General features: G+C 38.9%; 2 protein-coding genes across 7 annotated transcripts in view; one reads left to right on the top strand and one right to left on the bottom strand.

Moving 5' to 3' along the window:
* Nucleotides 1-27: 27 nt before the first annotated feature.
* nlrc3l1 (NLR family, CARD domain containing 3-like 1) lies at nt 28-14,395 on the bottom strand. Its single transcript, XM_038294547.1, has 7 exons — nt 14,308-14,395; nt 10,054-10,279; nt 7,211-7,309; nt 7,025-7,102; nt 6,827-6,932; nt 6,511-6,745; nt 28-2,784 (listed from the first exon to the last, which is right to left on the bottom strand). Exons 2-7 carry the CDS (start codon nt 10,212-10,214, stop codon nt 1,226-1,228), a joined length of 2,238 nt encoding a protein of 745 aa, XP_038150475.1. The 5' UTR covers nt 10,215-10,279; nt 14,308-14,395; the 3' UTR covers nt 28-1,225.
* A 5,393-nt stretch (nt 14,396-19,788) lies between these two features.
* The window catches only part of LOC119789588 (connector enhancer of kinase suppressor of ras 2-like), a 69,275-nt gene continuing 65,288 nt past the window's right edge, over nt 19,789-23,775 (top strand). For all 6 annotated transcript variants that reach the window (XM_038294530.1, XM_038294534.1, XM_038294531.1 and 3 more), the window contains exon 1: nt 19,789-20,285. In XM_038294530.1, coding sequence (XP_038150458.1) covers nt 20,222-20,285 — 64 coding nt within the window. In that variant the 5' untranslated portion in view covers nt 19,789-20,221. The remainder of the gene's footprint in view (nt 20,286-23,775) is intronic.

The following is a 23,775-nucleotide window of genomic DNA, read 5'->3' on the forward strand; positions in this document are numbered from 1 at the left end:
GTGAGATATATATCTATATATATATATATATATGTATATATATATACATATATACACACACACACACACACTTATCTGTCCGTATGCTCTATCCAGAACTCCTCAAGTGAAAAAGTTTTAGTTTGACCTAAATAATAGGTGAAACTTTATCACTGAGAAAGTTTTAGTCTGCAATACCACAAAGTATTTTATTCCTCTAACATTTTCTATATTTGATTCAAAATTTATATTTATCCTTCTATTTGTTTACCTTTGATAAAATGACATAACTAGACGTTGCCCATTTAACCCATCCAGCTGCTAAACTCATCTCCACCAAAGTGGATGAAAAAGTTGATCAACTCTCAATATTTGTTCTCATTATTATACTGTTTATGTTTCCTCTATCCTCTCTACTATAGACCTAACATTTTTTCCACTTAAGATACTGAAGAGTAACGTCCTGCCGCCGTTTCTGCGACTAATGCTGGTCAGCACCAGAGGATGGTCCTAAAATAGAAGTCGGACCCAACATGACTTTTAACAAATATGTATTAAATTAATTGACCTTCGGTTTAGGTTTCTCATCCAAAATTAGGATTAAGATTAACCTTTAGAACAGGGGATAAACCGAGGATATTTAAATTAAGTTTCCTTGGTCAACTTTGGTTCTTTTAGGTTTGATTTAATTTTATTGGGCAAAATCTAAACAGCCATGTAAAAAGAGCAGTGTTTAAACATCTGTACGAAAAGCTTTGTGTAAAAAAGTTGAAATTGGAGTTTAAATTAAACCTTTCAATTGCATTAAGTTTTTAAATGAAGAATGAAACTAAAAACATTTAAAATTCAGCTGAAATAGCAAACCACTTGTATTTTCTTGTATTGTAAAGATGGTGGCGCCCTGCCCTGCAGCAGAGGGCCTCTCTAAGGCCCTGGATCCTCTGGGAGGAACTTTTATCTTATCAAGGTAAAAGTTTAAAGCTTTTTTCCTAAAATGACATCACTTGGAGCTTCCTTTAGTCTCAGGGATCTTTATTAAAACGGGCCATGACCTCCGAATATGTTGATAGTGTCTAAGATGAATTTTATTCTAGCAGCTTCTCCTTATTTGCTCCTTAACAACATAAATAAGCAAGCGTAGCCTGCATTAGTGTGTTTTATCCATGTTTTCATCTATTATATGCTAAAATGTTCAACTCCTTGCATAGTCGGCTGTTTACTGGAACCAGTTTGACTTGGAGCCAAGTCAAAGTTTAAAGCCCGACTCCTCCAGGCAGCGCTGCAGGTTGGTTTTACGATCCGGATACGGCGTTTCTTTGGCCTTCTTGATGACAGACGCGCAGTCTTTCGATAAATCTCCCAACTTCGCTGAAGGCTTAAGTAACGGCTGAAGAAGTTCTTGGTTGGTTTTGCTCGCCATCCCGAAGAGGAAACGCAAAAACAAATCCAGATGGCCATCTTCACACTGCAGGCTTTTTTCCACCGCTGCCTTGTAGACATCCATGATTTTTCCTCCTTTGGAAAACAAGGATTTCACACCGTTGCTGAAAATGTTCTTCTCGTGGTTTGTGTATGAGAGGAACGCATAAAGAGCAGCCAGGTACTCCTGCATGGTGGGGTGCAGGAAACTCACCACGTCCTCGTCGAACAGCACCTGTGGGGTTGTTGTGAACTGTTCACAAATGCCGCTGAAAACCACCGCCTCCAGGGACGTACCTTGAGGCCAGTTCCTCCGGAGAACGCTGAACTTGCCCTTTTCCAACATGGTAAAAGCTTGTTTCCCCATCTCCAGAAGGAACGCCTCCTCTTCCTCCTTGCTGCGATTCGGAGCTTTCCTTCTTTCCTTGCGAAGCTGATAGATGAGCTTCAGCAGGAGCTTGGTGTACATATACGTGATGCTCCTGGGGAGTTCCGCTGCTGCTCCCTTCTCCCTAAAGATGCGCTGACACTCATCTGCAACCATTTTGCAGAACATGGGCAGATAGCACATGATGTGGAGAGTTTTTAATGACTTGACATACTCAATGACTCTGGCTGCCTGATTCGGGTCCTTGAACCTCTTGTGGAAGTACTCTTCCTTGTTGGCGTCGCTGAAGCCTCTTAGTTCTAGCCGATCGTAGTGGCCGTCCCACGGGGCGTAGGGGTAGACCTGAGGTCGGGTTGTAATCAGGCACCAGGAGCGGTTGATAAGCCTCCCTCTGAGCATGTTCACCACGTTGATATGCAGGCTGATGGGATCGGTGGGGTCAGAGTGGATTTCGGTTTCATTAAAGTTGAAGTCGGTGTCGTACTCATCTAGACCATCAAAGATAATCAAGGCTTTTTCATCCTCCAGCTTTAACTTATTCTCCCTCAGCTTCACCGTCTCTGGGTAAAGCTTCTCTATGATGTCCCGCAGGGAGACTTGTCCTTCGTCATACTCCTTTAACTCTCTGAATGTCAGAGGGAAGACGAAGAGGAACTGCTGGTGTGATCGCTCCAGAGACCAGTCGCGGACTAGCTTTTTGACAAAAACGGACTTCCCTGATCCGGCCACTCCTTGGAGGAACACCATCCTTGCACCGGTGCGGCGGGACTTCTTCTTGCTGAGAGTTTCTGCAAAAGGAACCGGTGGGTCTGGCTTCTTCTTAGTGTTCAGCTGGGGTATATTCAACACTTCATGTTCAATATTTGGGCCATTGTCAGTGTCTCCTACAATGAGGAAGTCTGTGTAGAGGTCATCCATGGGCATTGTTTCTCCTTCCATGATGGGTTCCTCACAAAACTTCCTCTGCAGAGCACCAGCTAGTTCATAACGCACTTGATCTGAAATGAGAAGAAACAATCCGTTGAGACGTAGATTCAAACCCTTTCAGTCTTTTTGGGGATCATCAAGTTTAAACATTGATGAAAAATGGTAAGATAATTTTAAGGGATGATTTCATAGCAGCTATTCAAACCAAAACCTTCACCATAAATCTAACTCTCATCTGAAGTTTGTACTTTTTTGGCCATTCCTTGGATGTACAGCTACCAACGGATATGTTAACAGATAATGAGTCTTTGAGAACCTTTATGATGTGAATATTGTTCCATTATTGTTGCAGTCAAAGAATGCATGTTTTACATTATAATAAATATAAAAAAGAAATAAAAAATGATTTAATCAAAGGTTTTTTCAGAGTTACTTTGCTGTTTTCTGAGAATTCTTTCAAATTAGAAAAGAAAAACAAAAATCAGATTTAAGCTGCACAGTGGAGCAGTGGGTAGCACTTCTACCTTGCAGCAAGAAGGTTCTAGGTATGATTCCTGGCCCGGGATCTTTCTGCATGGAGTTTGTATGTTCTCCCTGATCATACGTGGGTTCTCTCTGGGTACTCTGACTTCCTCCCACAGTCCAAAAACATGACTGTTAGGTTAATTAGCTTCTCAAAATTCTCCTTAGGTGTGAGTTTGTGTGAATGGTCGTTTGTCTCTGTGTTGCCCTGCGATGGACTGGCGACCTGTCCAGGGTAAACCCCGCCTCTCGCCTATTGACAGCTGGAGATAGGCACCAGCACCCCTTGCGACCCCACTTGGGATAAGAGTGACGGAAAATGGACGGATTTTCAGATTTAATTTCTGCCAAATTAAATTCTTTTATTTTTCACAGATGGTATATTTAAAAAACAAATCTTCAAATGTAATAAAATATAGTTATAGAGAATAATATTTTCAATGCTTTTTTTTTCAAATGTATAGATTTTTACATTGAGTTTTACAAATTGCATTCTTTTCAAATTACGTTCTCACATTCTCTTCACTTCCAGCCCAATATGAATGCTCGCCACGGACCAATAAAAATGTTGCTAACATCCAGCAGACCAATAAAAATGCATCTTTGCTCCTCATTTCAGAGGAACCCCCACAGGCATGACTTTCCTAAAAAAAAAAAATCTATATATTTGTTAAGGAAAGCTCTTTGTTTACACCTTGAAGCTTTCACTCTAGTTCTTTTTTGTAAAAGAGATAAATTGGAACAAACTCTTTAAATACAGTTAATAACGAAATAACCATGAGACATGATGCTAGGGCTGCAGTGGGTTTCTGCCCTTTTCCTTGCAGCGTTCTGGAGGCAGGCCTTCTGCAGGTGATCCGTTTTGCCCTAATTGGTGCTCGTCTGCTTTAAAAGCTGTCATACAAGCAGCAGACAGGAGGCTTCTCCCTCTTGCCTCCTCAGAACCCCGCTTGCTTTGGTTTGTATCCTATGGTTGGGTTTTGTTAGGTTTGTTTGCATTTGCTTATTTCTATTTTGTTATGGGTTTTACATTAATCCATGTTTGATTTCCTATTTTATTTATCCTTTTTTCAGGTTTTGTTTCTTTAGTATAATTTAATTAATTCATTTTCAGTTTAAAGAAAATCCTTGTGTGGTCTCCTTTAATGTAACCCCCACCAAACAAGCCTGGAAATTTTGATCTAACTCAGATCACAGAAGATGCTTAGGGTTACAGAAGGCAGCTGCTTACCAACCAGGCTCACATATGTGATTTTATTTAAATTTTCAATTGAAATAACCACAAGCATGTAGATGTCTCCCTCTAAGGTTGGGCTGCCAATTCAATTTCCACTGATAGTTGATCAACAGGCTTTTGTTAAACTACAGTCATAACAATCGGCTGTGCTGAAGCAGGGAAACCTCTACAACCTAAAGGACAGTGGCCCTCAGGGCCCGACTTTAGGCAGACAGGCTCTGAGGGCACTGTTGCCAACTTAGTGACTTTTCAGACCCATCAAGTGAGTTGTTTAAATAAATAAAAAAAGCGACCAGTGACCAACTCTGCTCCATTTCCCCTCTGAAAATGTGTCCCAGACGCATAGCTTCCGCTGATCCTCCCTTGGATCACAAAGCAGGATGTAATTCAAATTTTTAACATGGCATTTTGTTTTTTCCCTTTTCCCTTTCTTTGAAACTGTTGCCCCAAACTACATCCTCCAGGTATTTAATTCACACACAGCCTCATCCGCTGTGTGCCTCTGCAGTTTAATTTTGAATTTGATAACATATGATTCATTTAGATAATTTTGGTTCAGGTAAAATATTATTCAATAATATTTTTATAGAGTTCATTTTTAGTTTTAAAGCTGTTTTAAGTGTTTTTAATCACTTCCTGTCTTCCCAATGTTAGTATTCCTCTATGACCAAATATGGAAATTGAACTATGGAGTCATCTTGTGAGTGCTGGAGACCTTTGGGAAGCTAAAAGCCACTTTCCTTGCTGGAATTTGGCAACACTGTTCAGGGTTTTATGTTTTGAAGGCCTTGAAAGCTTTCATATCCACCATCTATTGTTACAGACTAAAGTTGATCCCCTCTGCAGTTTGAAAATTGTGTTTTGTAACACTGAGATAATTTTGAAAATGGGATAAATTTCAGTTTTAGAATAGCCTGGGTTAAAAATTGTGGTCATGATCTAAAAACTGTTAAATTATTCAGGTTATGTGATCTTAACATTGGTTTGGTCCGAGTTTGAGGGAAAAAAAAGGCTAAAACAGCAGAAATCTAAAAGGATGCAGTAGGAGTGTGAATAATAATCATTTTATATCAATGCATCGATCCAACAGCAGACGATCCAATGCATCAATATGTCCGCAAAAGTATCGATTCATGTTTTTTTCCCTCCGGTCTATTTTGATCCATTTGCTCCCTGACATAATTCTCCCTCCCGTGCTGCGGTGGCGCTAAACCTATAATGCCCTCCTACCTCGCTTCCTGGTTATACTCTTAGAGGAGGGTGTCAGAGTGAGCTTGACACAGACATTTTTGATTTATGTTCAATATTGAAGCGTGGTCTGTGCTACACACTGTAGGTCTAGATACGGCCGAGACGATGAGGAAGTGGGGGCGAGTTTAGTTCCACAACGGAGTGACATGAGGGCCAAAAAGAGCGGAGATCCAGGTGGACAAAGGGTCCCAGCGTTCTCACGCACCTCGTTCTTCTAGCTGTTCAAACTTCATGAGTTGTTTTCCACAATTTCGGTCATAAAAAAAACAAGCCGGCATCCTGTTTGCGGCACTGTCTGTGGTCAGTTACAATTTGGGAGAGGTGCAGCGGAGCGTCTGTGGAGGAGGTATTGCATTGCACTCATTGCACTGATTTTGTGCAGTATTTTTTGATGCAAGGCCTTTCAGAATCTATAACACAGGGGAATTATTATTTTCCATTGAATGAGGTTTTAATAGGAATAGGTGGAATGCAACTTTTCTACTTCTGTTATTTGCTGTTGTTCCTAAAATAAAATGCATAACGATATTATAGCTTTCATTGATAAAATTCAAATTTGAATCATTGTAAGGTGAGAAAAAAAACAAAAAATTAACCAATTAAACGAATCGTATTGTGGTGTATTCTTGAGTATAGAAAATAATCGAATCGTTGGGTCAGAAAATCGATACTGAATCGAATCGTCATGATGGATGTGATTTACACCCCTAGGATCCAAACAGTTTTTAGAATAATCTAATAATTTGTGTTGTTTTTAAATTGAAATCAACATGCTGTGTCGACTCACTTTTTATGCACAGGGTCTTCAAATAGTCGGATAGGTAGTTATTATCGAGGCTGACCAGAATAGTTCGGGTTATCTGTATAGACATTTCGCAGGTGAAGGTCTCCAGGAGTCGGTCCACCAGATCCACAAGGTCCATGCTTTGAGAGGCACTGAAAGGCTGTGGGTAATAAGTCCACAGCTTCCACTTAAAGATCGAAAAGTCCACCTGCAGCTGCTTCAGGGTGTCACACAGAGCCTGTCAGCAGAAGGACAAATGACATCATTACTGGTATGGTTTGGACGGCGTGGTGAAGGTAGCGTTGCAGCAGGAACAGACCGTAAAAGTGAATTTCAGCGTCAGGGACGGATGCTTGATCTCCTCTGGTTCTTGGATTAATTCCAGCTTGTTGGAGGATTCTTTGGTTTCATCTTTGCTTCTTTCCCTGGTAAAAAAAAAAATACAGTCACAAGTTTCATTACATTTCAGGTCGACTTATTAAACTGTTGCAAATATAACTGTTCTCACTATTGCTACCTGGGAATGATCTTTTCACAGTCATTGCTGTCAACGGAGTAGCAGCTGGAAAACGAATCAGCTCTTTCCAGCTGGACCCTAAAAGAAGGAAGACAAAGGCGCTTTAACAGCTTAACTCTGTGATTCAAACTGGAGCAGCTAAAGGATGATAAAATACTTTTTCAAAGACGTCCGTGATGCTTGTACCTTGTTGAGGATCCCTCCATGTCTTCCTTTTCTTCTGGGTCATCACTGGTCAGTGACTTGTAGCTCTGAGCTGGACTCAAAGCCTGCTCCACATAATGCCTGGTGGGGGTGTGATTCACAAATCAATCTACTAATACCATAACTTTAATGCCTTTGTCTGGTGATCAGCAGGTCAAATATTAGAATAAAATCCCATTATAAACCTCTATTTATAAATCTGGGGCTCCTTTGTGTAACTCCCTTCTAATCATATTTAAACTGGATGAATGTGGAACATAAATTATAGTCAGAGTGACTTAATTAGTTTTACTTTGTTTTCATCAAGACACCCGAGTTGCTTTTATGAGCTCAGTGTGAAAAACAGCTGATCCCAGGCTGTTCTTTAAATTCAGTCTGTTCCTCTGCTTGGTTTGATGTGTCACAGCTAAAGGTAAACTAAAAGAAAAACCTTTTGGTTGATAAACCAAACATGGAGAGGCTGCGTTCAGCTTCTATGTTCCACATGTCTGAAACAAACTCCCAGAAAATCTTAGATTAGCTGAAACACTTAGTTTATTTAAATCCAGGCTGAATTGTTTTCTTTCCCTTTTGCTTATAATGTTTTATGTAAAGCACTTTGAATTGTTCTTTACATGAAATGTGCTATACAAATAAACTTGCCTTGCCTAAAAGCTGGTTTAATTTTTCTATTGGGTCCTCACAAAACAAAACAGATCCCAGCCCTATTTTATCCTACTACTGTACCTCAGAAATAAAATATTTTCATGTACCCCTTGCAATACACGCACGGACCACTAGATGTACATATAGCCTAAGTTGGGAGTCACTGCCATAAAGGGGAATCCACTGTAGCAGCAACCTGTCCAAACAGAAAGCAAACTAATATGTCATGTGTCTACTATGTCATGCACAATTAAAAGATAAATCTAGCCAACAGAAACAATTACAGCATAATGTAAAAATCTGGAAGGGATGAGAGTTTCTGAGCAGCGGTTAGTTAAGAGGTAAATGACTGGAAGGCATCAAACTAAAACCCGAGGATAAAACCTGCCTCTGATCTAAAACTCCACCAGCTTTCTTTGAAACTCGACTCTCCCAGAGTGAATCCAGCTTCCTTTAATAAACACCAAGGAGTTTTCAACATACTTGAGAAAATTTGTTTAAATATATAAGATCAGACACACAACAGACCCACCATGTTGAGTTTGTCCCTGTTCTGGAGGCTGATCTGCCAATAAGAGGCCTCAGCAGGAAAACAAGACTACAATATTTTAGAAACTTTTATCTATTGTTTTCCAAACTGGAATCAACAGATCACTGACAAAAAGACGTCTGCTGTGGTAGTGCCAGCAGACGGATGGAGTCTTAAAATGTCTCAAAAACACAACATCTGCTGACATTACTTTTTTTAAAAATACTAAAGTATGAATTTTTTATCCATCGCCTGAATCCACACTATCTAAATTTGACCAAAGAGACAGTAATCAGAGGCACGAGGCATTATGAGATGGATAAGTGATTCAAGCTGTAATCAGGGAATTATTTAACTGCAACGGAGAAAAAAAAAAAAAGAGACTGAATAAAAAATAAATTTCAGTTATATTTATATCCTGCTTTGTAATCCAGGGCAGAATCATCAGCAGCTTGTGTTAAACATTAGCAGGTCTCCTCTCTGCACTCTTGAGTCTAGCTGCATGCATGTGTTTAAGGGTGAGGCAGCAGCCTGTGAGAGAGAACTGAGGGAAGCAGGGGGAGACTGACAGCAGCTGTATAGTACGGTAGTAACAGTAGAATGGTTCCTGCTTCCAGTTAAGTCGTTACAGTCAACAAAAACACATAGAAAAGTCTTAAGATTTTTCTCAAGTGGTTTTTTTAGAAGCAAAAGTTTTTAGAGGCTTTGAAATTCCCCCAAAATAATGATAAAGTCGTTCGGTTATCAACACTGGACTGTCGTCTCCAGTTTTCCTTCTCTACAGAGAGCAGAGCAGAGGAATGTAGCCACCAGTTAGCTTCATATGCTAACTTCACAGCAAGACAGACAGGAGCCAATGGCAATGGCTTTCCAAAAATGAAGTGAAATTTAACATTTCATGATAAAATAAGTGAGTAAATATGCAGCGTGCTGTATAAAATGCTTTATATTGTTTTAAAATTCTTTGGTAAATTTGAAGGGTGGAGGCTTTTATTTGGCTGCAGCGGTGCACCACCATCAATTACCTGTGGAGGAAACCCTGTCGTGATCACATAGTTTCTGGAAGCTTTTTGTTTATCCATGTGACTGACTGAATTTATTCTGGACTAATGGTCTAACAAATATACAAGATAAAAATGAAAGAATACAAATAGAAAAGTACAATACAAGCACAAGTTACAATTAGATAGGAGATTTAAGGAGACATGAATGATTAGACTAAAAGAGTTAGTAATCAGACGGATGGACGAGTGAATTTAGGCCAAATGAAACAAGCTTTTCTTTTTTTTCGGGGAGAAAACCTCCTACCAGACTTAAAGTACATATCTGCCTCCCTCTAAGGCAATACTCAGTGCTTTAGTAATGAATCCCCTAAACCCGATGAAAGCAGCTAACAGACAGTAATGCTAAAAGCCCCTGTGTTGTACTTTGTTCACCAGTAAAAGCTGCTTTCATTGTGTTTAAGTTTATACTTGTTTTGGCGAGACGGGACCTGAGAACATGGCGATGACCTTTGCCCTTTTCTTGTTCATCAGCACACCCTTTCTATCTCTGTATTACTGAAGTAATTATAAGCATGTTCAGGTCGGTTAGAAAGCACCAGTCAGGATCTGAAGAGGAAAAAGTCAAAGGGGCTAAAAAGTCTGCGTACCAGTTGCTGGTGTCCATTGGCGTTTCTTCCAGGTCCAGAGACGGTCTCCTCTCAGGAATATAGTAAAGATCTTCCTCATCAATGAATTCCTCCCCATCTCCCCTGCCAGAAACGGCATCCCCAATGGAGGAATCATCCGATAACATGATGGAGTCGTCCATTGTTTCACGATGAAGGCGCTACAAGTGCGAGGACCCAGGATGATCACAGGATGAAGTGCCTGAACCTGTACGCCAGAGAGACAAAAAGGAGAGAGAAATACCGGTAAGAACCAGATATTCAGGTTTAATCCGCCCCAGCTGCTCCACGATCATTTTACTTTCTGAACAAGCATGAAAAACTGAACACAACATCTGAGGTGCACTCAGAAAAAGAGCCATTGATTTTTTATCATAACAATAATTGTAGAAAAGGACAGAAATCTGGTTTACAATAATTACTACAAAGGACTTTTCTAAATAAAAAGTTATGCCACTTTATTTATTCTTCAGGTTATTGGTAAATACTAATCCTGGCATCCATATTAATAAAGTAAGCTGCCACTGAGGGAAAGGAAACTATAAATATAAAGGATAGGAACAACAATAATTTGAGTCTTATTGTTCTCATCGAAATGCTTTGCATGGCTTAGGATGATGCTTTTAGGAAAAAAAAATTTATTCTTTAGTGAAAGTTTTCATTATTGACATGAAAAAAGAACAAAACCGTGTTGACAAAACCTGGTAATTGTTCTCTAAGAGCCATGGATAGGATGTGATTTCTGACTCAACTTAATCAATAACTTATCTTATATAATTTCTAACCATTTCATTTTTGCAAATGATTCAATCACTTTACCTAATTTAAGAGTCTGGTCCATTTGCTCCATCTTTTACTGTAGAAGTCTGCTTGTAATCTCACCATAAAACTTAATCGTTCCAGTTTAAGAGTCTCTTCAACCAGTTTCAACTATTCCTGTGTTAGAGGGTTATGCTGCTACAGATGATCCTTCCCACCTACAGCTATCAGCCCTTAAAACAACTGCTTGCAAAAAGCAGGTATAAACCATGAGTTACTGCAGGGTTTAATTTCCCTTTGGGAGTAATAAAGTATTTCTGAATTTATTTTTGGGACTGAGTATTTTATTAGGAGCTTATCATTTAGATTCCAAACTGTAAGGAAATGTTGTTCACTTGGACAACAAACTAGACTGGAGACACAGCTGTGAAGCCGTCTATAAGGAGGACAGAGCAGTTTGTACTTCCAAAGGAAGCTTAGGTTTTTCAGCATTTGCAGCAAGATGCTATGCTAAGAAATCCTGCAAAACCTGTGGAGATTATTTCACAAAGGAAAATTCTTCATAAAGTGAAGAAGATTATTGACAACAGTGACGTTTTTTTTAGAGGTTTTTTTAAACAACAGCTGAGTGTCTTGAGTCAGAGACTTCTCCAGATCCTGTTTAAGACAGATTGCTACAGAAGATTCTTCCTGCCTACAGCCATCAACACCTATAACAGCAGTTTAAAAAAATAACGTACGTGTTACTGCAACATTTAATTTCCCTTTGGGATTAATAAAGTATCTTTTAATTGAATTTCTCCCAACAAATAGTCATAAAATTTGTTGGAATTTAAAACCAAATATTAATAAAATTTGATCTCAAACTTTCTCTCAATACGGGGCAGGATAAAAAAAAAATGTGTTGGCGGTTCTTCTTTCTATCTGCCCAGCCGCTTCAGCTTTTTTATATCCGTTTTATTTTTCCTTATTCAGCTTTTGGAGGTTGACCAGTTTCTTTAATGGTGTGTTCAGACAGCACACGTTGAAGGCGGTGTTAATTATTTCAACTTACTTGGAGTTTCCTCTGTGCCTGAGTTACGCTCGATGCCAGTCGCCTCTGACTATCTAGAAACATAACGCTTAGATTGTTTCCGACCCAAAGCTAATTAAGGAAAATGGGCCACAGCCTTATAGATGCATTGGTGTTGAACTACTGAGGTGTCAGTCTGATCATCAAATGATGTTTTAGTCATAAAGGGTAAAGCAAAAAAGGCTATTTTAAAGATACTTGTTGGTAAAAATGTACATAATCTCTTTAAACAAGCCATCTCCTAGACCAACAATCTAGCTTTAAATTTAGAAGTTAAAACTGTCAAGCCGTGGTGCATTTTGTTCAATTTTGCATGCTAATGTAGGATTTAGTCAGTTGGACAGCACGTCCAGGCAGAACCCACAACTGACACTAATGATATTGGTATAAATGCTAAAGGTCACAAAGTGATAGTGGTTCACATGAGAGAATTGGTTAGAAAAGAAGAATATAAAATATCATAACAGTACTTGCTAATATTACAGCTATTAAAAGATTTTCTAATATGTTTCCTCGCCGTTGAGAATGTTTAGCCATGTTTAGGTTAGAGACTGGTTGTATGGCAGAAATTAACATGTTTTCGTACAAAATAAGAGCATGAACCCCATAAAGAAAAGATTTGATGAAGATTCTGACTAAAACAGATAAGAGTGTCACCAAATTGACCTTAAGCTTTAAAGAGACTTGGGGAAGAAGTCACTACTTTGACAGGAACATAACAAAGCTGGATTATAGCTTCCAAAGAACTTTGGGGAAAATAGAGAATTTTTTCTAGAAAATATCCTCCTTCCTAAGGATGTCTGCATGTTTCACTGAAGGAGGGACATGTACACTTCACAAACGACACCATATCACGAGAGAAAAACATATCATCAAGCAACATCTGGCTCCCTCAAATTGAGATAACCTACTTTTTAGTTACAACGTGGTTCATCGACAATAAAGACAACATTTTTGAGAAGAAAGAAAAACCCTGATCTCAGTCTGAGGTTTTTTGTTTTTTTTTTTTGCAGAAAAGGTGTGTGAGCAAGGTGACATAAGAACCTGGATAATTAATACAAGTCCAACAAAGGTCTGAGTAAGAATACACAAACCGACTGACTCAAAGGCAGCTCCACCAAACTCTGAAGCCATGTGTGGAAAGACCCTTAAACAGAAACTAGTGCATCCTAAAGGTAAACCCCCCAGACCAAAGATGAGGAGAGTGGTATATGGAGTTCAGTGCAGTGAGGAATGCTCTGATCTTTATATTGGAGAAAGCAAACAACCTCTCCACAGACGCATGGCCCAACACAGAAGAGCGACCTCCTCAGAACAAGACTGGGCAGTACATCTACACCTTATAGACAAAGGACATTATTTTGAGGACCAGAATGTTCGCATTTTGGACACCGAAGGCAGGTGGTTTGAAATGGGTGTAAAGGAAGCCGTCAGTGTTAAGAGAGAAAAAAACAACCTCAGAGGGGGTGGACTCAGGTTCCAGCTCTCAAAAACCTACAACGCAGCGATTGAGTTGATTCCTTCATGCCATCACCTCAATCCTCATCACCATGAAGGGGATCAAAACACCTCGCCTGGTCAGCCAGGCCAAGAACGACCCTAATGACTCCCTTTTTCAGAGGCATAGGCTAGTATCGGGTATTGCAGACAAACAACAACCCCCCTTATTGCTAAGGGGTGGGCCTGTTCTTCCTGTTTAATTTGCATGTTTTCTAAGCCATAACAAGGCTTTGTTGGGCTTCTCCATAAAGCTTGAAACTCAACACTAATCCATACACTTTGAATTGAAAAAGGTTCCTGGATGGGAAGCGAAGCGTCTTCAAACTTAGGGAAAAAAAGTGCAGTGGTTTGTTTTTTAAACTTTTTTGGAAAGACTATGACCTGGATGACTAAAAAACTTCACCATCAAACACTGGATCAAATGATCAACAGGGGGCAGGAAGAGTGGGATGATACAGTTGCATTCAGAGTCATAAACATAAACTGGAAAAATAATCCAAGAGGTTGATGTGTTTTAGAGACCTAATTCTGAATGTGAGACACTGGTGGACAGATGAGCTATATATAAAATACAACTGTTCATAACTTCCATTTCTACATCAACTGATGATTATTAAAAATAATTCGTTTATGAATCAAAAGTTTCAAGTAGCCCATGGGCAGATGATCGGAGGCTGAACATCTTACGGTGTTCTGCTGACCTTTCTACCAAAAACTTTATGTAAAGTATTGTCAGTTAGCTTTGCGGAGCACTTCGTTGTCGGTTGTTTCAGATAGAGCCAGTTTACACAAAACTATGACTCATATAATCACAGCCGGAATAAAAATATTAAAGCGCAGGTATTAATGTGATATATTATTATCAATAAATAATAAAATATCTTCAAAATGAGTAGTTAGCTCACCTTGTTTTACCCAAGGCTTCCTAATGCGGAAGTAGTTTTTCTCGTTTGCTGTCAAAGTTCGTCTTCTTCTTCTGCTGTTTTTTGTCGGGTTCCCCCTAAAAAAAAAACTAAAATGGCGCATTACCGCCCCCAGCTGGTATGGAGTATGGACAGGAACCGTTCTTAAAAACACACACAAAAAACGGAATATAATATCAAATAAACCAGTTTTAAAAAATAACTGTTAAATACTTAAGTCACGGAACTTCTCTGTGTTAATTCAATGGTAGGCCTGTTTAATATACTGTTAATAAATCTCATTCTTGCTTTTCTGTATTTCCTGCAGTACAACAGAGAATGTTCTACGGTTTCATTTTCTCCACACTTATCAAGTTTATTTGATGTGTTTCGTTTCCCTTTTATGAATGCAGTACTGTTTAATGCTGTGTAATCCTTAATCTAATCCTCCTGTTTTCAGTTGAATTCTGTAAAACCGTCTACCTTTTCTCTTTTCTACCCCCTTGTTTTTGTAAATGTAAATCCCTTTATAGCAGTGGGCTGCCATTGTGTGGCCCCCGGGGGAGCAGTGTGGGGTTGAGGGTCTTGCTCAGAAACCCAGAATGGAGGCTGTGGGTATTTGCAACCTTCTCATAGCACAAGCTCACGGCTCTAACCACTAGGCCAACACTCTGCATTATTTTACAATCGATCCCTCATTTTCTTCTATATAATACTTTCAACTTTTGCTCTACTGACTGATATTTTCAACTACAATATGCCAGGCAGCTTTCTTTGCAACTTAATTTTTTTATTGCCAATGTGAGGAATATATATCTATGCAAATAGAACAGCTAATCCTATCATTTTGATTCTAAACGGCTTTATTATTATTTTTTTTTTTAATTCAAGGTCTTTGATCTGCGGAACAACCATTTTTCAAATTAAGGCTTAATGAACTGGAATCTTAAAGACTGATTATGTTAGCCTTATTATAATGGTATTGTACATAAATGAAATACTCTTTATTTCTGTCACAGTTTGGTTGAGTTTGGATGACTCAAATGCAGAGGGGTGCAGAGGTGAGTATCTTGAAGATTTAATTGAATAATCACAAATAAACTGAGGCAGGAATCCAAAGTTCCAACATGAAAATATTAAACAAACTAGAACCATGGAGACATCAGGGAAAACAAGCACAAGGAGCCGAGGTAAGACGAGGAATCAGCACTGAGGAACTACACAAGGAGAGTATTTATGGGAGACTGGACAAAGAGAGGACTAACGAGCTGATTGGGAGCAGGTGTGAAGAGAGGAGTCTAGAAAGGAGCTAGGGAAAAGGAGACCAACACAAGAGGGCAACAAATAAAAACCTAAGAACCCAAATACATCCAGAAAACACAACAAAATAGGAATCAAACCAATAAAACCAGAAACACGGAGCAAAGCAAAACTGAAAAAACTAAAAAAAAGACTTGACAGAACCAAGACTGTGACAATTTCAATACTTTTTTTGTTTGTTTGTTTGTTTAAAAATAGGAAGTAAAGTCTCTTAAGAAGGCTGTGAATTGCAGACAAATTTGTGTTGTAAAATGATTAAATATTTTTGTAAACCAGACATCTGTAAGAAAAGGTGGCACGACCTAATAAATGATCATTTAAACTTTAATACAGATTAACATGAAACATATTAGATCTACAATTTGTTTATTAATCTATCTGTGAATTATATTGTAAATACGGCTTAATATTGAGCATTATGCTTCAAGAACTGCTGTAAACCCTGAAGCCAATCAGTGGTATATATATACATAAGGAGCTCTGCCACTGTTCTGTTCCACTACACTGCACTTTGTGTGAGATGGAGGCACAGCAGTGACCTGTATGGGGGGTGATGAGTGCCTGTAGGCAAGATGTAAAAAAATTGGTATCAGAATATACATTATTCTTATTTTTATTTCAAGTCCAGTTTTAGAAAATTAAATCATTTTGAAGTTGTGGCAGTCCCCTTCTCAATGTACATCACTTTAAAATTTGTATATTCCATTTTTCTGTTTCTTAAACATTGTTACAGATGACTCCAACAGTCCATTAATGCAACATCTTCAAACTTGGAGACAAAGTCCAGTGGATTGCTTTTTAACTTTTTTTTTTATGACAATGACCTGGATGACTGAGAATCTTCACCAGCATATTACTACAATTATTTACAAATTTGAAAAAATTAGCTGCTGCAAGTGGTGTATGATCCCATTTCTGGAACAGATTGGTTAAAATGAGTGATTTAACAGAAAGGATGTGAACAAATATAATCTTTTTGAAAAGTTGTTACTAACTGTTTACCCAATGTTGTATAGAGTGTCTTTTATATTTAGGAAGACAAACAAATAAGTTTCATCCCTTTTTATAAAGGGTAAGCAATGGTGACCCTGGTATATTTCTGGTTGTGCAAATGCACTGATGGTACGGATCGTACTACTGGCGCAGCTGATCCTATAACTGGCAAACAACAGAGAACAAAAGAGGACCTGGAGGACTTAATAATAAAAATAACTGAACTTTATTGATCTCAAAATGGAGAAATGTACCTCTGCATTTAACCCATCCCCTTGGGGAGCAGTGGGCTGCCATTGTGATGATAAGGGGGTTAAGGGTCTTTCTCAGAGACCCAGAGTGGAAGTCTGTGGGAGTGGGACTCGAACTCAGAACCTATGGATTCCAAGCTCTATGCCAGGGGTGTCAGATTTGCGGACTGCGGTCCAGATCCGGACCCACCTGCTCACTAATCCGGACCCAGCCTGATTTCAAACATTTATAAAATACCGCATGTTGTCCGACGGCAGCGTCTAATTCACTTGCCCCACTTCTCCTGTTTGTACAGTAAAGCCCTCCGGGAGCAGCACGTGATGCATATTAGCCAATGAGCTGTGTCAGTCAGGGCTGTTGCAGCTAGTTAAACTAGCTGAAGATGACCCTGCACATTTTGAGTATGTTTGACTCAACCTATTGCTGTGAAGCAGTATTCTCCATGAACATAATCAAAAATAAATATCAATCCAGGCTAAAAATGTGCACCTTGATATGTGCTTTAGAATGGCTTTGTCTCGTATCAAACCCAGATTTAAAACCTTGCAGGGCAGCCTAAAGCCCACTTCTTTCATTAAACCAAAAAAATAAATAAATAAAATAAATAGTCAGTTCAGGTATTTTATAAAATATGTGAATCAGGAAATTGTCTATATACCAAACTGAAAGATTGTTCTCTACTTATAAAAACACTTTAGATTTTAAAATGGAAAATTTTTCTATTTTTTTTTTTTTTCCATTTGAAAAGTCAATGTATAACATGGATGCATCAAAACCTCATTTTATTTCAGTCACAGGCGGATGTACTGGGGTGGCATAGGTTGGCAAATGCCACCCTAAAACACAGTCTTGTCACCCCTGCTGCCACCCCAGGTGGTGGTAGGCGTGGCGAGGCTTATGAATTATGGCTAATTTGACAGTTACTGACTGCTAATCCTCAATGTCGGACTGCAGTGAATGTGGCACAAGATTTTTCACCAAACTGTGATAACTGGGATTACATACAGTATAACCAAATGCCATATGTTGCCACCCCTCAAAAATTCCTGCCCCCCTCTCTCCACCCCATTAATATTTTTCTAGATCATTGTGCCAGAACTTTCTGAAATTGAGGGAAAAGCTGAGATGGTTGTTTTTGGAGCAAAAGAGAAACAATTAAAAGTCTGCGCTCAGCTTCAAACCACAATGTTAAAAACAACAGACAAAGCCAGAAATCTTGGTGTAGTCATGGACTCTGACCTAAATTTTAACAATTAAGACAATTGCAAAGTCAGCCTATTATCACCTTAAGAATATAAGGCGATAATGGTTTTTATGGTTAAAGGACTTATGTGTCAACTGTCATCCTCAGTAGACTTGACTACTGTAACGGGGTCTTTACAGGTCTCCCTAAAAAATCAATCAGACAGCTGCAGCTGATTCAGAACGCTGCTGCTCGAGTCCTCACTAAGACCAAGAGACTGGATTACATCATTCCAGTTCTGAAGTCCTTACACTGGTTTCCTGTGTCTCAAAGAATTAATTTCAAAAAACTTTTGCTAGTTTATAAATCACTAAATGGTTTAGGGCCAAAATACATATCTGACCTGCTAGTACACAATGACCCCCCAGACCTTTAAGGTCATCTGGGACAGGTCTACTTCCTGTTCCTAGGGTCAGAACTAAACAGGGGGGAGCAGCTTTTAGTTTCTATGGTCCTCACATCTGTAATAAACTCCCAGAAACCTGCAGGTCCGCTGCTGCTTTCAGTTCTTTTAAATCAATGCTGAAGATTTCTTTACTGTTTAATCTCTTGTACTGCACTGTCATTGTTATTATTGTTTTTTATTTTTTTTATTTTCAACTGTTTCTTCTGTGTTTTATTTCTTTTTTTCAACTGATTTTATATAAAGCACTTTGAATTGCACTGTTGCTGAAATGTGGCATACAAATAAAGCTGCCTTGCCTAAATCCGCTAGCCTGACGTAGTCCGACTCAATTCTAGTCAGAATATGAGTCTGATACTGCTCCATAGAGCTGTGATTATGGGGCGTGTTTTGAACGAACCAGGAAAAAAATGCCTCTGTACTCAATTGGATAGACCTACAACCAATAAGAGCAACGGAGTGCGTGACGTATGTTAAGCGAGGCATAGTTGTTGTCCACAAAAATCAAAGCGTGCAGTTTCACGCCTAGAATAAGAAGATGAGACTTGATCGTGTTTCTCTGTTCCTCTTTTAAAATTAATTTGCTGTCGATATCTTCTAGAACAGATCTAATAGCAGAATCTACTCACCCAAACTCTCCAGCGGCAGCCATTATTGTTGTCACCCAAGCGCGCTTTGGTCACGTGGTTGATAACGTTACTCTTGATCATCTGTCCATCATCGTTTAAAGCCCGCCCTGACAATTTGATTGGATCGCCTGACAGTGGGCTTTAATACTCGCGCTACTATGGAGCAGAGCCAGACCGAACTTCCCCGACCTCAAACCTTGTGGGCGGGACTAAGTTCGGACTGGCACCCAGGCTATAAATCCGCCCCTGATTTCAGTGTTATATTTTGTTTAAAGTAACAGATTATAACAAAAAATGTCTACAGGCCTATATTGGTTGTTGATTTTCTTTATTTGGACCCTGCTGATTTTTAATTGGTTACCCCTGATCTAGGCCCTAACTAGTAGACCTTCACTCCCCCAATATTACTTAAACTTATTGCGATCAAGTGAAACAGAACCCAACTGTAAAAATGAAACAGATATCTTTATTTTTTTTTTGAGAAAGCATTCCCTAAATCCCTGCAGTAATAGCCTACTAGTTTAAAACCGAGCACTGAGTTACACTGCTACAACACGGTGCCAAATGTTGGCGTGTGTCGCTGCTGTGGCACTAATCACCCGGCATACATGGAGAGCTCGCCTGCTGGAGGCAGAGAGGACTGTGACTCCATGTCTGGGAAAGCAGAGGGAGGGAGGGAGGATGCTCAGACCTCTCAGACGGGAGGATGTAGAGAACAGTCTGCGTGTTGTTCGCTGCTGTGGACGGTCCTGGGATGTATTTGGGAAGCAGAGAGCCTCCATCATCATCGCCTGACATGAATGCTAAGTGAAGGCGCTCATTTAAAGGAGTGAATCTGCCCCAGCCTGCTGGGCTGCGCTCATCTCCCATCAGACACACATTTGGACATCTTGGACCTTTTCCTCCTTCCATTCACGTTTTCAAACATTTAAAGCCGATTTCATTATTTTTTAAAGCTATTTGAATACATTTTCTGCCCTTATTTATTTTTAGCCATTTTTTATTGTTATTTTGAGACGCGAGTTTGCAGAGTTGGGTGTGTTTTCCTTCTGTGAAGCTTCAAGACAAACTTCTTCAATGGCTCTGATTATGGAGCCAGTGAGCAAGTGGAGCCCCAGCCAGGTGGTGGATTGGATGAAAGGTGGGTGCATTATTTTCTTGTATTTATTTAACATTTTCTAATCAAACTGTTGCAGTGAGATGAAGTGTTGCGCAGCGATTCCTCACATTCCGATACAAACTGATCCGAGATGCAGGAATGGAGCAAAACACCTGCAGATCCTCAGCCTCCTTGTAAACAAATATTTTAGGAAATGCACGGATCTGTTTTGCTGGATTATTTTAGGAAATGCACGGGGCGATGTTTCTCCGGAGCGCAGCGCATCCAAACTGCTTCTTTGTTTCTATTGTTGGATTAGAGCGTCAATCCTCACGGAGACTGGGAATAAAAACAGAGATCTAGTGATTCTTCCCAAACGATGGTGCCAGAATCCGCGTTCAGACTAAAAACTGGCTGAAATTGTTTTGGGATTCTGAGTGAATGGAGTTAAAAAGATCAAGCACTGTGTCAGAAAGCTCCAAGTTAGCGTCAGCTGACAGACTGACCCTGGAGTTAAAGCCACCTCATATCTAAATAGTTTTTTCACATATTTGACGGCATATTTAGGTCAGTTTCTCTTTTTCTTTAGGCATTATGGTTTTTATTTCGTGGTAATTTAAGCCACCCTCCTAAAAACAAGCTCCATTATCTCATACTCAGGGTCGGAGCTAGATGGGGGGCCAGAGGTGGCCATGGCCACTCTTAAAGGGGAATTTCTTTTCTTTTTTTTTTTTTTACACCTTATTTTACACCTTAACCTTGATTTTACGTTATTACTTCATGATCTACTCCCCTATATGAGTTTTGTGTCATTTGGAGCTGTTCTGAAGATATTCCGTTAGGTTTTTATCTAAGTAATGAGTTCCTATGGGCCATTGACTTGAAGGCACAAACTAAACTGTTCATAATTTATCATTTATGGTACGCCAGCATTCATAGCATGTAGGCGAATCACTGTCCCCCAGATATCCGCGGTTATATTTTTTAACCAGACTCTGAAGAGGATGCCCAATTTTTCCATTTTGCCAGACTCACCATTGGAAAGTGAAAATGGGGATGAGCACGTAGGACGGCCTTATGTAAACATATTACCAGAATGATTGACAATTAGGAGGACATCTTATTTAGATGATCCACCCGGAAAAAGAATATCCTCCTATATACCTTTAAGTGATGATAGAAAATGGGAGGGAATTATGAAATCTTTTTTTTTACCATGATAGAAAAGGAGGTTCTTATCTATTTTTTTTTTTTAATGTAAAGTAAAATCTATTAAATTTGAGAAAATAAATTCAATTCATGGAGCAAAGAGTAACCATTTCTCTGAGGGGCAACCAGAACCAGTTTTTTATTTAAAGGTCCTGCTAACAGCTCAAAGTCTCTCACAGCATTAATTGATGGATTACAGTAAAAACAGATCTACATCACAGTTAGCAACCAGTTCATGAAACAAGGAGGCAAATCATCCTGACAGTGTGTCAGAGTGACATACCCTGTAATAAGTATTATTTTAAAAACATATTTAGCCATTTTTTTAATGAAACAATCATGATTTACGATACAAGAGAAAACCTTTGAAAATATTAATTAATTAATTGATAACTTGCATACCTAATCAGAAAAGCAAATTTCACAGTAAAGCAATTATTTTAAAGCAAGTTATTACACTCAAATGGTAGTCTGTTAATACGTTTTATTGCTTCTCTGCTTTTTCCTCTGATTTTACTGTTGCTGTACTCCTATTAGTTGAAAAAGCAAACAAAGATTGTGAAGAGATTGAAAATGTATCCTAACAAAGCTTTTATTATTATAAAAGGGAGAGTCCTCTAGTTCCTTTCAGATGGTAGCAAAGCTTCCTGGAGGCGTTATCCATCTGTTAAACGGTAATGTTGAAACAAATCTGACAAGCCATTTTAAAAACCTGGAAATTTAAGAAAACATTTTTGTTGTTGTGATGAATTTGTCACCACTCAGCTTTGGTAGCCGTGTCAGCTTAGTGTATTGCTTTGATGCAGAGATTTGTAAATGCCCCAAACAGCTGTTGGGGATTTTTAAATCCTCAGCCCACTCCCACTCTTGGCACAGATTCCTTATGCTTACATTTGTCTGTTTGGGTTACAAAGTTATTCCAGTTATTCCAGCTATCCCAATGTGATTGGAATGGAAGTGGATATTTGTCCCCCTGGGAGGGAATTCTCTGTCTTTTCTTATAGCAGTTGTTTATTATTTGGGAGGGCTTTGTGCTCACGTGTCAGGCCACAGGTCTCCACATCCATACATCTGTAACGCTTCAGCACACACATATATAAATATAGCCTGCTAATTCGCAGCCTGTTGGTCGCTGCTGTAGCTGCTTTTTCAGACTTGTTATAGCGGACCTGCACATTATAAAACAATAACTGGTGAAATTTGAAATCTGAAATTTCTTTATGTGACAACATTGATTTTATTTACAACTAAGATCCGAAAAAAAAAAAAAAAAAACTCTACAGCTGCTATATATTGTTAGTTACATCACTGTAGAGATCTGTAAAAAAAAAAAAAAAGATCTATTTTTTTTTTTGTCAAATTTAAATTCATATTTATTCTATTTCGGTCACGTTAATAACATGCTGCTGTCGTTTTGCACATCTCTGGCGTTGCAGCTGTTTTCCCATATCCACTACTTTAAAATGTCCACAGTTGCATATTGATTATTTATTCTTCGGGTGACTGCACAGTATTTATATTTGTAAAAACACTGTACAGTACAGTATTTTATTTTGTTTATTATTTTTTTAAAGCCTGCCACCTATTTTTTTTTTCACTTTTAAGGTCCACATTTGTGTGAACATTTTCCTATAATCTTTTGCTGCTGTAACACCACAATTTCCCCATTGTGGGACAATAAAGGAATTTTCTATTCTATATTTATAAACCAGGCAGAAATTACGTAAGAATTTTTTTAGACATTCATCATTCATTTTGGGATAAAAACTTCCAAACCAAAGTGGCATTATGTGAAAAAGTAAATTACCCCTTTTTATCTAATAATTGCTGGTATGATTTTTGCCTTGGCAGTATCTATGGTTATCAGGCCTTGGTGAAAATTGCCATTCAGTCCGTTCCAGGGGGAAATTTGGCCTCTTGCAGAATTGTTTTAAATAATGGAGTAGTTTGGACCATCAGTGCTTCTTTTAAGGTTGAGCTGCAGCGTTAGCGTTTCTCTGAAAAAGGCATAATTATTGATAAGCTGAAAAATTCTAGTATTTGAAAAAAAGCTAGATTGGTAGGATCAATGCTCGAGGGGAAGATTTCATATAAAAGCTGAGAATAATAATTCAACAAAATGGATAACTTTGAACTCCTCCTGGCCAGTAAGTGGTGCTCTCATGCCCCCCTGCTCTGCTACTGCTTGCCAGCCAGTTGCCATGGTGTCAATACCCAATCTGTACTGGAAGCATGAGCCGTGGCCCGTACCATCAGGTCCTCTACACATGTGGAATCAGAGATGAATAATGTAATCTAAGGCTGCAAATAATGATTATTTTTC

This window comes from Cyprinodon tularosa, unplaced genomic scaffold (genome assembly GCF_016077235.1).
Source record: "Cyprinodon tularosa strain WSP-4 unplaced genomic scaffold, ASM1607723v1 ctg341, whole genome shotgun sequence".
Classification (NCBI taxonomy): Eukaryota; Metazoa; Chordata; class Actinopteri; order Cyprinodontiformes; family Cyprinodontidae; genus Cyprinodon; species Cyprinodon tularosa.